Genomic DNA, 15,148 nt, shown 5'->3' with positions numbered 1-15,148 from the left:
ACAGCCCCAGCCCATGACTTCTAATATTAAAATTGATAACTCAGAGTTGGGCAGTGGTGCATGTCTGTAATCCCAGCAGCTCTGGAGGGTGTGACAGGAGGATTATGAGTTCAAAGCCAGCCTTAGCGACTTAGGGAAGCCCTAAGCTACTGAACCAGACCCTGTCTCTAAATAAAATATTTAAAAGGACTGGGGTTGTGGTTCAGTGGTTAAGCACCTCTGGGTTCAATTCCTGTTAACCAGCTCCCCTCCTGCTCCCATGTTCCCTCCCAAAAAGAGGATTGATAGCTCAATCATTTTTATTGAGCCTGGATAACAAAAACAAACAAACAAACAAACAAACAAATATATATAAATACATATATATATAGAATTTAAGCGTTTTCTGTTTAACTATAGATTTCCTTTATCAACTCAATTTCTTCTTATATTATACTGCTTTTTTTTTTTTTTTGTGGTGCTGGAAATTGAACCCAGGGCCTTTGCATGTGAGGCAAGTACTTTACCATCTGAGCTATGTCACCCAGCTCTATTTTGCTTCTTTTTAATTAAATTTCTTGTATAAAATATATTTAGTATTCATAATTTTTTTTTTTTTTTTGTGATGCAGGGGATTGAACCCAGGTCCTTGTGCTTGCGAGGCAGGCACTCTACCAACTGAGCTATATCCCCAGCCCCATAAATATTTTTAATGGAGGTTTTCTAAGTTTTCTTTTAGGTTTACCATTTTTTAAAAAAAATTTTTTTAGTTGTCAATAAACTTTATTGATTTGTAAATGGTGCTGAGAATTGAACCCCTTGCCTCACATATGCCAGGCAAGCACTCTACCACAGTACCACAACCTTAGCCCCAAGTTTATCATTTTTGATTCTTTTAAAAATTCTTACTTGGTTTTGCCATTAAACAAGTTCTAATTTAATTGCATAGTCCATAATAGTCTCAGTTCTTCTGTTATTTCATTTCTTCAGTAAGTGTTCAGTAGGCTTCTCTGTACTGGGCCTAGGTACTCTTCTCTGTATTAGAGATGGAAGTATTTACCAAGACTGAGTCTCGCCTATGTTCATAGACTTTCAATTCTGGTGGATAGTTTTAGTGAATATTTTGATGTTGAATATAATTTAATTTTATAGGTCATAGTAAAGAGACAAGTAAAAAGTAGGGAAGAAACTATTAATAGGTTCGGACAGAATTTTGGTGGGGACAGATAGATACATATTCCTGAGTGATAACTGTGTGTATAGATTAATTAATTTGAGATCTCTAATTCCAACTTCATTATATTTAATGTGAAAAAACATGCATCAGCTACACTGCCTCAAATTATACAGCTTGTTAGTAGTAGAGCTAGGTAGCAGGAACCAAGCCACTGTTGTCCCCACACCCCCCAATAAGGTAGAGTAAATTATTAAGGATAAACTTTCCTTTTGATATCTCAGTTTTATGTAGGAAGTTTGGTTAAGAGTATAATTTTTTTGGTCCATTTTAATAGTTAACTTGACTTAACTCTAAAATAGTTTGGAGATTATATTGCATTGTATTTATCTAAAATTTCAGAGTTTTATGATTTATTCACCAGACCTAATAAGTTGTTATGTATAACCATGATGAAAAAACTATTGTTAATCCCAACTGCTCAGCTGAGGGAGGAGGATTGCTAATTCAAAGTCAGCCTCAGGAACTTAACGCAGCTAAGCAACTCAGTGATACCCTGTCTCTAAATAAAACACGAAAAAAGGCCTGGGGATGTGGCTCAGTGGTAAAGAAAAGAAAACGCTGTTGTTAATCATTTCTATAATTTGCCATTTATAATAAATAAATGAAGACCTAAAAAGTCAGTCAGTTTCCTCTTACACTATTCATGTTTTTGTTCTTCCTAAATGGAAATTATAACAGTGTAACTCTTGACTTTACACCTGTTACTATTACAGTGAATGATTCTATAAATAATAATATTGAGCTATTTTCAGTGGAAATACATTTCTCTTCAGGTTGGTCCAACAGCTACACAAGCTATGCAAGAATTTCTTACCCGGTTACAAGTGCATCTATCTTCAACATGTCCTCAGATATTCAGTGAATTTTTGCTCAAGCTGATTCATATACTTTCAACAGAAAGGTAAATTTAAGTGTACTCTTGTGTCGCAATACAGAAGTCACATGTATTCCCCCCAAATATACTTTATCTTAACATTGTTAAGAATTCATCAGAGAATGAATTGTTAGGACAGTAGGGATTTGGGGGGGGGGGGGAGAGTTCAATGATATGTTTCCAAATTGATTTCCATTTCATTTCATTAAGGCCCTATCATATCCTTCACTCTCTAATAAGGAAGGAGCACAGTGCCTCAGTTCATTGTCCACTTTTAATGGTTTCATAGATTAGTCATTATAATCTTTGTTTTTTTATGTGGTGCTGAGGATTGAACCCAGTGCCTCACATGTGCTCACTTGTGCTAGCCAAGGGCCCTATCACTGAGCTACAGTCCCAACCCTCTCTGGTGAGTCTTAAACATGAAAATTGAGACCCCAGGGCTGTTTAGCCATCTCCCCCCACCTTTTTTTTTTTTTTTAATTTAGGGAGAATCTTGCTAAGTTACTTAGGGCCTCACTAAGTTACTGAAGCTGGCTTTGAACTCGACATCCTCCTTCCTCAGCCTCCTGAGCTGCTGGGATGATAGGTGTGTGTCACTGTGCTGGACTCTTTTTGACCTTTTCATGTAAAGTCTAGAATTAGCTTGTTAATTTCCAAAATAACCCCACGAATCCTGCTGGATTTTGATTGACATTATATTAATATTATCTCTTTGGGAACAGTTTTAGCTTATTTGGTTTTTTGTTGTTTTTTATACAGCTATACTGTCAGTGTGTTATCCCCCACCCCCTCTTTTCCTCCTAGGTTATACTGTTGAATAGACATTGTAAAAGTTGCTCTTTTGACTTTTTTCCTCAGTCTTTCAGAAGTAGATATGTTACCAGGTGTAGAATATTTTGTAGATGCCTGACAACAAGTTGAAGAGATTCTTATTTCTTTCCAATTTGCTAAGACTTGTTTTTTAATTTTTATTTTATTTTATTTTATTTTATTTTTTGGTTGTTGGTGGACACAGGACCTTTATTTTATATTTATGTGGTGCTGAGGATTGAACCCAGGGCCTCACGCATGCTGGGCAAGCACTCTACCACTGAGTCACAACCCCAGCCACACCCCTCTGCCTCTGCCTTTTAAATCATGAATGTCTCTTGGAATTTTGTCAGATACATTCTCTGCTTGTAGTAAAATGATCATATGTTATTTATATTTTGATCTGTTCACATAGTAGGATCTTTATTTGCTGTTTCTGAGATGGGGTCTTAACAAATTGCTCAGGATGGACTCAGCAGATTTCACATCAGCCTCTTGAGTAGGTGGGACTACAGTGCACAACACTGCTCCTAGCTTGTGTTTTGTTTTGTTTTATTTATTTTTCAAATTAAAAAGATTTTTTTAAAGTGTCCATTAATTTGTGCATTCCCAGGATAGACCCAGTTTTTGCGAAGTGTTAATCCTTTTTATATGTTGCCAAATTGAAGTAGTTGATATTTTATTGAAGATTTTTGAATCTGTGTTTAGCGGGGGTGGCATTTGTATTTTTTCCATAAAGTCTGGCTTTTTATCTTGGTCATGCTGGACCAAAATGAATGTTCCCTTTTTAATTCTCTGGAAGAGGTTGTGTAAAATGTGTATTATTACTAAAATATTTGGTAGTAAAAATCACTATTGAGGTATCCTGGACTTGGAGTTGACTTTGTATCAAAATTTGTTATTTTATAGACACAGAATTATATTCAGAATTTCCCCCTGCTTCTGTTCTAGGAATTGAAACCAGGATCTCACTCATGCCACTCATTGTTTTCCTTTTGAGTTAGCTATGGTAGTCTGTTTGCTGAAGAAAGTCATTTACTTCCTCGATTTACATTATTGAATTTATTATTTGTAATGTTTATTCTCCTAATGTTTATAGGGTCTTAAGTGAGATTTCTTTATTTCCAGTATTGGTCATTTTTATCTTTTGGGTGTGGGGGTGTTATTCAAGCTAGAAGTTTATTAGTAGTAGTACTCCTATTTCAAAGAACCAGATCATAGTTTACTAGTATTCTGTTTTTTGTTTTTTTTTCTTAAGTCAAGTTTTGTAGCTTTCTAATATATTATTTCCTTCTTTCTACTTCCTGTAAAACGTGTTTAAATTGACCTTCGAATTTGGCTTAGGTTAATGTTCTGAGATCTTTCTTTTCTAATGTAATATATTTAGACTACTTTTATTACATGTAATTATTTTATTATATTGTAATTATTATTAAAATTAATCTTTTGACAATTTCTCTATTTCTTTTAAAATGTCTATTTCTTTTAAGATGTCTTTTTCTGCCGACTTCTGAAAAATTTTTTGATAGTTTCATTTCCACTATTTTTTATTAGTTTTTACTAAAATTTAAAGTAGTGATTGTCCTCTTTATTTCATCAATCTTATTTTAAGCAATATTAATTTACTCTGTATCATGTCTGAACTTAAAACAGTATACTTCTTGTTTCTTTCTGGTTTATTTTGAAAGATATAACTCAGGAGCAGGCAAATATAGATACACAGAGCATGGAGTACAGGGATGTGGGGTCAGGGAGGATGCCTGTGAGCGGGTGTGAACTCTGGTTCAATCACCCTAAGATACTTTCATCCTTCAGTATTTGGTTAAACTTTAGCTGAATTTCTTACCCATTTATACATCACCAGCATCTCTTCTCACATTCTTCCATAGGCAAACCCAGTGCTTTTGTTCTGTCTCTTGGGCAGTGCCTTTATTTTCATGGATTTCAGCATTTTGGATTACTCTGTGACTTTAGCTCTCTGAGTTCAGAAAAACTTGTGACTGGAGTTAATTTGACATTTTTGTTGTTAGGTTAGGAGTAACACTTTTTCTTGCATTCTTCATTCTTTATCTTGGGGATGAGCATAACTTGAGGGCATACTATTTTAGTACATAAAAATGATTTGATTGTGGGGCCGAGGTTGTGGCTCAGTGGTACAGCAGTTGCCTAGGATATGTGAGGCACTAGGTTCAATTCTCAGCACCACATTAAAAAAATCAATAAATAAAATAAGGCATTGTGTCCATCTACAACTAAAAATATTTTTAAAAATGATTTGATTGAATTTTAATTTTTGAGAATCAAAATCATAATATTCATAATAGGAACATTGAGGATATAATAAACGAGACCTCATTCCATTATAAAGACTGCCTTGTGATATTAAAATATTTTAGTCTGCAGCTCTAACATCACTTCTTTGATTACTTATCCTTCAGTTTTCTATTTGGAAAGCAAGTCATTTTTGGTTTGTGTAAACTGGAGGCAAGAACAAGACAGATAAAAGTGTAACTATCAACAAAATGATAAATACCAAGAGTTTGTTTTTTTAACTTTGTTGTTTTGAAGTAGCCACTTCTTTCTAAACTGTTTAAAATGATTTAACACTCTCTCTTTCTGCAGGGGTGCCTTTCAGACAGGACAAGGACCTCTCGATGCTCAAGTGAAGCTCTTAGAATTCACTCTGGAGCAGAATTTTGAAGTTGTTTCAGTTAGCATTATTTCTGCTGTGATAGAATCTGTCACCTTCTTGGTGCATCACTATATCACTTGCTCTGACAAAGTTATGTCAAGAAGTGGATCAGATAGCTCTGTGGGTGCTCGAGCATGCTTTGGGGGACTTTTTGCCAACCTCATCCGCCCAGGTGATGCAAAAGCAGTTGTGGTGAAATGACAAGAGATCAACTCATGTTTGATTTGTTAAAACTTGTTAACATTTTAGTGCAGCTGCCTCTTTCAGGCAATAGGGAATACAGCGCAAGAGTGTCTGTGACCAGCAATACAACCGATAGTGTTTCAGATGAAGAAAAAGTCTCAGGAGGCAAAGATGTCAATGGAAGCAGTACCAATATGCCTGGATCTCCTGCATATGTTGCTGACTTAGTCTTAGCTAACCAACAGATCATGAGTCAGATTTTGTCAGCTCTAGGCTTGTGTAATAGCAGTGCCATGGCAATGATAATTGGTACGTATTAAGAATATTAATTTTATACTTGTTTGTGGTACATCATTTTAACTTTATAATGTAAAACTACTTTATTGTAAGATTCTCTTCATGACTGATTTTTATTAGTAAAGACATATAGAGTAACTTCACATAAATTAGGTACTGTAATGTACAGCTGTTCATAATGTTTTCAACCTAAAGAATATGAAACCAAATTGTGTATTAGACACCAGTAAATGTGTTTATTCACATGTTCTTTGAAAGTGAAATACAAATTTTATTTAGAATGTAACAATTTCTGTGACACACAAGTTTATATCTTATTGTCTAATTTTTCTTCCTGCTGAAACTAACATTGCATCATTTTGTTAAAATAACTGAAATTCTATAAATTGTGACAAAATCCTTTCTTATCGTATTTTTGCCTGTGGTTATGTATTGCTTTCTTTGTCACTGTGTCATAGTCTTTTTTTTGTTTGTTTGTTCATTTAGTGGTGCCAGGGCTTGAACCCAGGGCCTTGTGCATGCGAGACCAACACTCTACCAATTGAGCTATATCCCCAGACCCTGTATCTTCTTTTTGATTACAAGTTATGATGCATAGCTGCATAGTAATATCACTTATTTTCTCTTTATTTTCTTTCTTCGTAAAGATTATCATTTATTTTCTCTTATTTTTTCAAGTAAGAAAATATCCCCAAATCTTGCTTTTATAGATACTGTAATCTCTAGGGGCATGTGTGTATATGTGTGTGTAGTTTAACTGTACTTATCATCTTCAGTGGTTTTGGAAAAAAATGACTTCTGATTTTTACTGGTTTTTAAGGATACACTTTTTAAAAAATATATAATCTTCTATTTAAACTAGGGGCAAGTGGATTACATCTCACCAAACATGAAAACTTTCATGGTGGGTTAGATGCCATATCAGTTGGGGATGGATTATTTACCATACTGACAACACTTAGTAAAAAAGCTTCTACAGTCCACATGATGCTGCAGCCAATTTTAACCTACATGGCCTGTGGGTATATGGGCAGACAAGTAAGTTCAATCCAGCAACAGCTACAGTAATTCAAATAATTTTTGATAATATGAGTAGAGAAATACATACATATATACATATATGTGTATATTACAGAGACAGATCAAAGTACTCATATCATATATTAGAAAATGAATAGTATCTGTAGGTGAGGATTATAGATTTGTTAATAGAAGTTGGGGAGTAGTTTCTCAAAGTGATATTTTCCAGTGACCACAGTGATACATAAATATAACATTTAGCATGTTTCTAAAATTCAGATTTCCTTTTATGAGCCAGGAAGTGGCCCTTTCCTTTTCCCTAAAAACAACATAGTTGAATCCAAGGTGTTCTCTATAGATGATATATAAGAAAATTTAATTGTATTTTTTCAATTTGTGTTGTATATTTAGTTTATTTTCAGTTAAGAAAAGTTAGGATAACTTCAAAAAGAAATATAGCTTAGAATATTTGTGCTTTTCTGTATTGTTCTGTTAAAAATTATAGAAAACAGCTTGGTGGTTTTCTTTCTTTTCCTTTTTTACTATTTTGTTCATTTACCATTTTTCAGATGCAGATTTTAAAACATTTCTTACAGAGTTTTTTTATATATCAGTGTGTAATTATCATTTTCTTAAGACAGTTTTGTATGTATATTTATATTTCAGTTGGAAATGCAAAGAAAGTTGAGAAGGTGCAGTCTTTTAAGGAAATTAGTGTCTAGTGGAAAACAATAAATGCACATTAAAGCAGAAAATGATAATTGTAGTTGAAGTTAGTTGTTTGCAAATTACTCTGAGTTCAGAGAGAAGTTGGTTATCTTCCTTTTTGATTTGGATAACCTTTCCAATGTACTTTGGCAGATAACTTATATTTAATGTAGTTAAGCCTGTCAAATTAAAAAATTAAACTATAAAGGAATATTGTATACACTTAGAAGTATAGTTGTCCTGGTTCATAGGAAATTATAAAATCCTAAGATACATATTTATTTTTTTAGGGCTCTCTTGCTACTTGCCAATTATCTGAACCATTATTGTGGTTCATTTTGAGAGTATTGGATACTAGTGATGCCTTGAAAGCATTCCACGATATGGGTAAGATATGATTTCAAAAGCTATCATTTAAATGTAATCCTTCTGATAGTACACTATTTTTTACTTCTGTGAATGTTGACTCTTGATGTCAGATCATCTATTCTAAGATAATTTCATTTAGTATTCTTTGTCAATTTAGGTGGTGTTCAGCTCATTTGCAACAATATGGTTACAAGTACAAGGGCTATTGTGAACACTGCAAGAAGTATGGTATCAACTATTATGAAATTTCTTGATTGTGGTCCAAATAAAGCTGTTGACAGTACTTTGAAAACAAGAATACTAGCTTCTGAGCCTGACAATGCAGAAGGAATCCATAATTTTGCACCGCTGGGTAAGCAAAGTGTGATTACATATTATTATGAATTTATTTCATTTATTCACTGGTATGAAGGAAAATCAGTTATCAAAGCAAGTTGATGGAATTATAATATCACCATTTTAATTACAAAGAATTGACTTTAAAGGTAAATATCAAAACATTCTGAGTAGAAGGAAGGTTTAATAGTTTTTTAGCAACAAAATTTGCTTCTGTTTACAACTTAAAATAAAGCACAATTAATGAAACTAAATAGAAATTGTTATGTCAGTATTCTTTTTAAACATTTGAAAATGTGTGTCCCTTCTTAAGTGGTGCTGCCTTTTAAACATTTTGAATTTAGATATTTATGCCTTCATCCAGTTCACATAGTTTCTTTTTATATTTTTCTTTTCATATTTCTTATTCATGAACACTGATATCTTCAAAAAAAATTTTTTTAGATGTTGACAGACCTTTATTTTCCTCATTTATTTATATATAGTGCTGAGAATTGAACCCAGTGCCTCACACATGCTAAGCAAGCACTCTACCACTGAGCCACAACCCCAGCCCCACACTGACATCTTAAAGATGATTCTTTTCATGGTGAAGAGTTTAGTGGATATAGTTTTTTTATTTAAATCATTTGAAAATTATTGTATTAGGTTTGTCATTACTACTTTTTATTTTTTCTTTGAGTAATGAACTTGTTATTTTGCCTGGTGACTTGATACCTTTTGTGAGTACTCTGACAATCAAGCATAGGGTGCTCAGTATAGTAACAGCATCAGATGTTCATGTTTTCAGCTAATTTTATAGTTCAACTATTATTGTCATTTGAATAGTTCCTTTTTTATGTGAATTGTTCTTAATGTGTTACTGCATTTTGTGGGGCAAGTTCTTATTTTATTTAAAATGTCTTATGTAGGTACGATCACATCTAGTAGTCCTACTGCCCAACCAGCTGAAGTGCTTTTGCAGGCGACACCACCCCATCGAAGAGCTCGCTCTGCTGCTTGGTCCTACATCTTTCTGCCTGAGGAGGCGTGGTGTGACCTTACCATTCACCTTCCTGCAGCAGTGCTGCTTAAAGAGATACACATCCAACCTCATCTTGCATCTCTTGCAAGTGAGTAATAGCTTATAAAGCATTATGAGAATGAATTTAATTTAGAAACATTTGAAAATAAGAAAAATATTTAGCAAGCTTTGATGCACTTAGGCGTGATTACCAGATTGTATAATTTTGGAGCAGTTTTTGGTGGACTATTCACCACTACCATCAAGTTATTTCCCACTTAATGAAATGGTAGAGCTGTTATCCTCAAACAAATAGAATTTGATGAAGTCCAGAGAAACATATTCCCGTTATATGTTATTCAACCTTTCCTTTTTTCCTAATTTATTAATATATTACATCAAAATGTATTAGTTTACTCACATCTGTGTTGGTTAGCAATCTTAGTTTGTCTAGCCTGATCTTCATTACTAACCTGAAATGTAAAATAGCTTAGATTTATTTGCATGTCTTCTCCTACCTCTGTTGGAAAATAATTATCTCTGCAAAGAGTTTTGTTATATTTCAAGAGTAGTATTTTGAATATTGAGTGTTTTTTCAAAATTTATAACATTTCATATTATGATATAACTTTTTGTAATATTGTATTACTCATTTGATGATTGTTTCTTAAATGTATTTGATAGCTTTGTAAGGTAAATAATTTTTAGAAAATAAGATATAGATTAAGCAGAGCAGAAACCAGAAGTACTCATAAACAATGTAAAATACTATTTTACTTTTATGGGCCTCAAATTATTTTAGTATAATTTAATCTTCATTGGATTTTCCAATATTCATATATTGATTCTCATTGCTATCAAATGTCACCCAATAACTGAATGAAGACCTATGGGAGATTGGCAGATTTCAGACATTTGGAAGAAAAACATTTTTCTACTGATTTGAAAGTTTAGACTGTTATATCCAATTAGTAATGGAGTTCATATTATGGATACAAACAGATATAGTGAATATAAAGTTAGAAGGAAAATAGATTAATGCAGAGAAGAAGTGTAATATGAACGGGAACTCTGGTACAAGAAAGCAAATGCTTTATGAGTGCCTGCTTTCGTGTGCTTAATTAAACAATTTGGTTTTACTATTGAATTGGAGCAGAAATTGAACATATGTGTGCTTCAGTAGAGATAACGTAGACTTCCAAATCAAACATGGACTTGAATATAAGCTGTGTCATTTGTTCTTGTGGGGATTTCAATTACCTAATTTCTTTCACTTTGCTATATGAATACTTTCCTCAAATGGTTTGAACTTCAGTTTTAGAAATTGGCATGAGTTCTCTTAATTCTGTGTGTAAGCCTGGTATATTATTGACATGCAGTAAAATTTGTTCTTGATTTCACCATTGAAATTAAAATTAAAACCTAATTTCAAGATGGTTTTAGTTGGTAGATGCATTTAATTATATGGACTTCTGTGTCATGCTAGGGAGAAACAGTTGTCCTGTGTTAGCTGCCATTTGTTAGCTTCATTGGGGTTTCTGCATTTAAGCAAGCAACTCTACTATCACGCTACACCCCAGCCCTGTTCATGACAATTTTGAATAAAGTAGAAATGAAAAAATAAATGTCTATTTAGTTGTTTGGAATGCACATCTTAAGTTACTGTGTTTGTTTTAGGCGAATGTTAAACGTTTGAATGTGATATTCCTCTTACGTTGAGGATCAAATATTTAATGTTGGGAAATAGCTTCAAAACTAATTGATGAATTTCATTGAGAAAGTGTGATTTGGTCTATTAATTTTTTATTTTATTTTATTTTTTTAGTTCATAGTGAATGTAACTGAAAGCTGCTCTTTTACTTGGAGTTTTTATTAGACTGTGAAATCTAGTTCACTTTTCTGTTTGTGGTTGTTCAATTTTCTCTTCCTATAGCCTGCCCATCCTCAGTGTCTGTTGAAGTAAGTGCAGATGGGGTAAATATGCTACCTTTGTCCACTCCTGTTGTTACCAGTGGTCTCACCTACATAAAAATTCAGCTTGTAAAAGCTGAGGTGGCTTCTGCTGTCTGCCTTAGACTACATCGTCCACGAGATGCCAGCACGTTGGGCCTTTCGCAAATTAAATTGTTGGGCCTCACCGCTTTTGGTACTACGTCTTCAGCAACAGTTAATAATCCCTTTCTTCCATCTGAAGATCAGGTATCTAAAACAAGGTATGTTTTTTTTTCCCTCATTCTTTAAAAAGGTTTTTTTTGTGCTTTTTCTGAAATTATTCATCCTTTAGTTTTTCTTCAGGTCTTAGGAAGTTCTTTGTTCCATGAATTGTCTATATTATATCTTACTTTTAATTAGGTGAAATACAATAATTTTGTGAAAACAGACTCCTAAGATTGATTGAAATTGAGTTTTATGTGTATTTAATCTTTTTAGAGTTCGTGTGTATGTGTATGTGTGGGTTTTTTTTTTTTTTTTTTTTTTTTTTTTTTTTTTTTGGTGGGGGAGGATCATGTTCTATTTAGGGATTCCCACATGCCAGTAAGTAGGTAAATACCTGAATCATACAAGCTGACCATAGAAAGAGAGAACTAGTCATAAATGGTAATTCTGAAAAGTCAGTTATTAAAAGTATTATATCTAAATCAAAGAAATTAGGACTTGAACATATCCTGTAGTAAACATATTTTTTGGTTAAAACTTTTTTAGAGGGGTTTTATTGAAAATTTTGCCTAATAGAAAATTCAGTATTTCTTTTTTCTGTTTCACGTTTTACAACTCTGTAATCCGAATCAGTTGCTATTTAGAAAGAGAAAAAGATAAAAAACTGAGTTAGTAGCATTTTTTTTTTTTAAAAGCGAACTTATAGTTCTTAATGGTATGAGCACTTAAGCACTTATAGAGCATACTTACTGTTTATTTAATTCTTTATTGATTTTTCAGATTTCTACAACTTGTTCCTTTTTTTTATTGTTGTTGTTTTTGGTTTTTTTTTTTTTTTTTTTTTTTGGTAGTACCAGGAATTGAACCCAGGGTCTCAGGCATGCTAGGCAAGTGCTCTTATCTCTGAGCTACATCTCCCAACCCTTAATTGGTCCTTTTAAGAAACAAAATATACTGATATTTTAAGAGTTTTCTTTTATCTATTAAATAATTTGAGCTACTCATATTTATCATGTAAGTAATTTTGTGTTTATATTTCAGTATTGGATGGTTACGGCTGTTACATCATTGCCTTACCCACATAAGTGACCTGGAAGGAATGATTGCAAGTGCCGCTGCACCTACTGCTAATCTTCTACAGACTTGTGCTGCCTTGTTGATGTCACCATACTGTGGAATGCATTCACCCAATATTGAGGTTGTGCTTGTAAAGATAGGACTGCAGTCTACTAGAATAGGCCTGAAGCTTATAGACATTCTCCTGAGAAATTGTGCCGCATCAGGCAGTGATCCTACAGGTGACAGTTAACTTTGATATTTTAATTTTTATATTATCTGCAAAGCAATCACAATTGACCTATTGCAATCTTTTTGATTATCCCTGTTTCTGAAATTAATTTGTCTTTAGCTTTGTTTTCAAGTTTGTTTTCTCTTGTTAGATTTTATATGATTTTATATATTTTATATTTTATTATACATTTTTAATGACTAACTTAAAAATTAAGCACTTCTTCCTTTTCCAAATTTATTTATTTAGTAACTTTATTCTTCTTCTTTTTTGTTGCAAGATTTGAATAGCCCTTTACTTTTTGGAAGACTAAATGGACTGTCTTCTGACTCCACCATAGATATTCTTTACCAGCTTGGTACAACTCAGGATCCTGGAACAAAAGACCGGTATATGATGATCCTATTTTTCATTGCATGCAAATATGACTGTAGTGAATTTTACTTACCATACTTTGTCCTTACATGAGATCACATAAAAATTGAGACAATATTGTTATTCTATGACTTTACATAATAAAACTTTTAGGGATTATCATGAATATTTAACATAAGTTTTCATGTATTTGGACATAGAGTAAAGTTGAACTCAATAGAGTTTGTAGTCTCTTTTGAAGGCTGGAATGAAGTAAACATTTTTTAGTCAACCATTAAGCATTTCTTTTAAGCTAAAGCAATGAATTTGAATTTTGTGGTCTACACTAAAAAACAAATATTAATCAGATACAAATGTTGTATTTTAAAAACTGGACCATAAATTATCACTTTTTAATATAAACTCTAAAGTATCATTTGCTTTAAGTGTTTTGTTCTCAGCCAGTGATTCATAGTTGGATATGTTTACTGCTCTGCAACCTTAGGGGAGTAGGAGTAGGTGACACTTGCCAAAGTATATGTTTGAGGACATTCTGTTGTCAGAATGAGCAGAATGAGTGAGGGTGGGTGACTGCTACTAGTAATCCAGGTGTGTGAAACATGCTGGTTTTGATCAGATGCTGCATCATAAAGAAGTGTCCCCAGATCACTGCTATAGCTACTGTAAATTTGCTTTCAGGTGACAGAAAATTTATAGAAGTTTGTTGAAATGTATACTCCTAAATTCTAGACATTTAAACATGTTGTTATAGGTAAAGTAAGAAGTAATAAATACTTTATTTACTGAGCCATAGTGTGTTATCTCAAACCAGAGCAATTAAAATTGATAATGTTACTGGAAAACTGGAACAACTATATCCTTGTTGCTTATACATGCCTTTTCCCTCCCATTTTAAATTAAAATGATTTAAAACAAGTAGTATAATTTTTATGCATACCTTCCTACATGCTAAATATTTAATGAAACGTTAGTTGTGGCATTATTAGTTACTGGAATTCATTTTTTTCTTTGAAGAATTCAGGCTTTGTTAAAATGGGTCAGTGATTCTGCAAGAGTGGCTGCTATGAAGAGAAGTGGCAGGATGAACTACTTATGCCCTAGCTCTTCAACAATAGAGTATGGTCTTCTCATGCCATCTCCTTCTCATTTGCACTGTGTAGCAGCAATTCTTTGGCATAGTTATGAACTGCTTGTAGAATATGATTTACCAGCACTGCTGGACCGAGAGCTCTTTGAGTAAGTATGATGGTAAAAAGAAATCCCCCTTGCCAGTACTAGATCACTTGGCTTTTCAGTTATTAAACAAAGTGTTTTACATGTCTATTTGGATAAAAATACTTAGAAAGTAATAAACGTAAACAGTTTTAAATAAGATGTCACATAGGTTTAATTAGTGCGCACATGTGCAATGTGCATGTGTGTGTGCACTTTTTTTTTTCACTGCTGGAGAATGGAATTGGGGCCCTTGTGTATGCTTGACAAATACTCTACCACTGAGCTACACCCCCAGCTTTTCTTCTTGTTTTAAGAAAATATATTAGTAATGCTTCCTGCTTTTCTTGCCTGAAATCAGAATGCTTTGTGTAGGTCTTCCTAAAGTGTATTATGTTTGTTCTTCCTTGCATATTTATCCATTAGGTTCTTTGACCTTTATTATTAATGTACCACTGTGGAGGAAAAGTATAGCTACAGATTTTTGAAAGACTACTTTCTTTATTTTTCTTTTGACAACTAGTTTTCATTTACCCACATTCCTTCATCATACTTTGGCTAAGGCTTTGCTGAACTTACTAATAATAGATAGCTGTAAGTTGGTA

The 15,148-nt window shown here is 33.1% G+C and overlaps 1 protein-coding gene across 1 annotated transcript in view; it reads left to right on the top strand.

The window, feature by feature from the left end:
* Birc6 (baculoviral IAP repeat containing 6) overlaps nt 1–15,148 on the top strand; it is a 212,846-nt gene that overhangs the window by 116,644 nt on the left and 81,054 nt on the right. Inside the window, 11 exon segments of the mRNA XM_047521886.1 lie at nt 1,990–2,117; nt 5,526–5,779; nt 5,782–6,087; nt 6,938–7,113; nt 8,094–8,190; nt 8,330–8,524; nt 9,420–9,620; nt 11,445–11,724; nt 12,710–12,966; nt 13,237–13,345; nt 14,346–14,567. Coding sequence (XP_047377842.1) covers nt 1,990–2,117; nt 5,526–5,779; nt 5,782–6,087; nt 6,938–7,113; nt 8,094–8,190; nt 8,330–8,524; nt 9,420–9,620; nt 11,445–11,724; nt 12,710–12,966; nt 13,237–13,345; nt 14,346–14,567 — 2,225 coding nt within the window.

This window comes from Sciurus carolinensis, chromosome 13, assembly GCF_902686445.1.
Source record: "Sciurus carolinensis chromosome 13, mSciCar1.2, whole genome shotgun sequence".
Lineage (NCBI taxonomy): Eukaryota > Metazoa > Chordata > Mammalia > Rodentia > Sciuridae > Sciurus > Sciurus carolinensis.
Note: the sequence above shows the minus strand (reverse complement) of the source record. Positions and strands in the feature narration are given on the sequence as shown.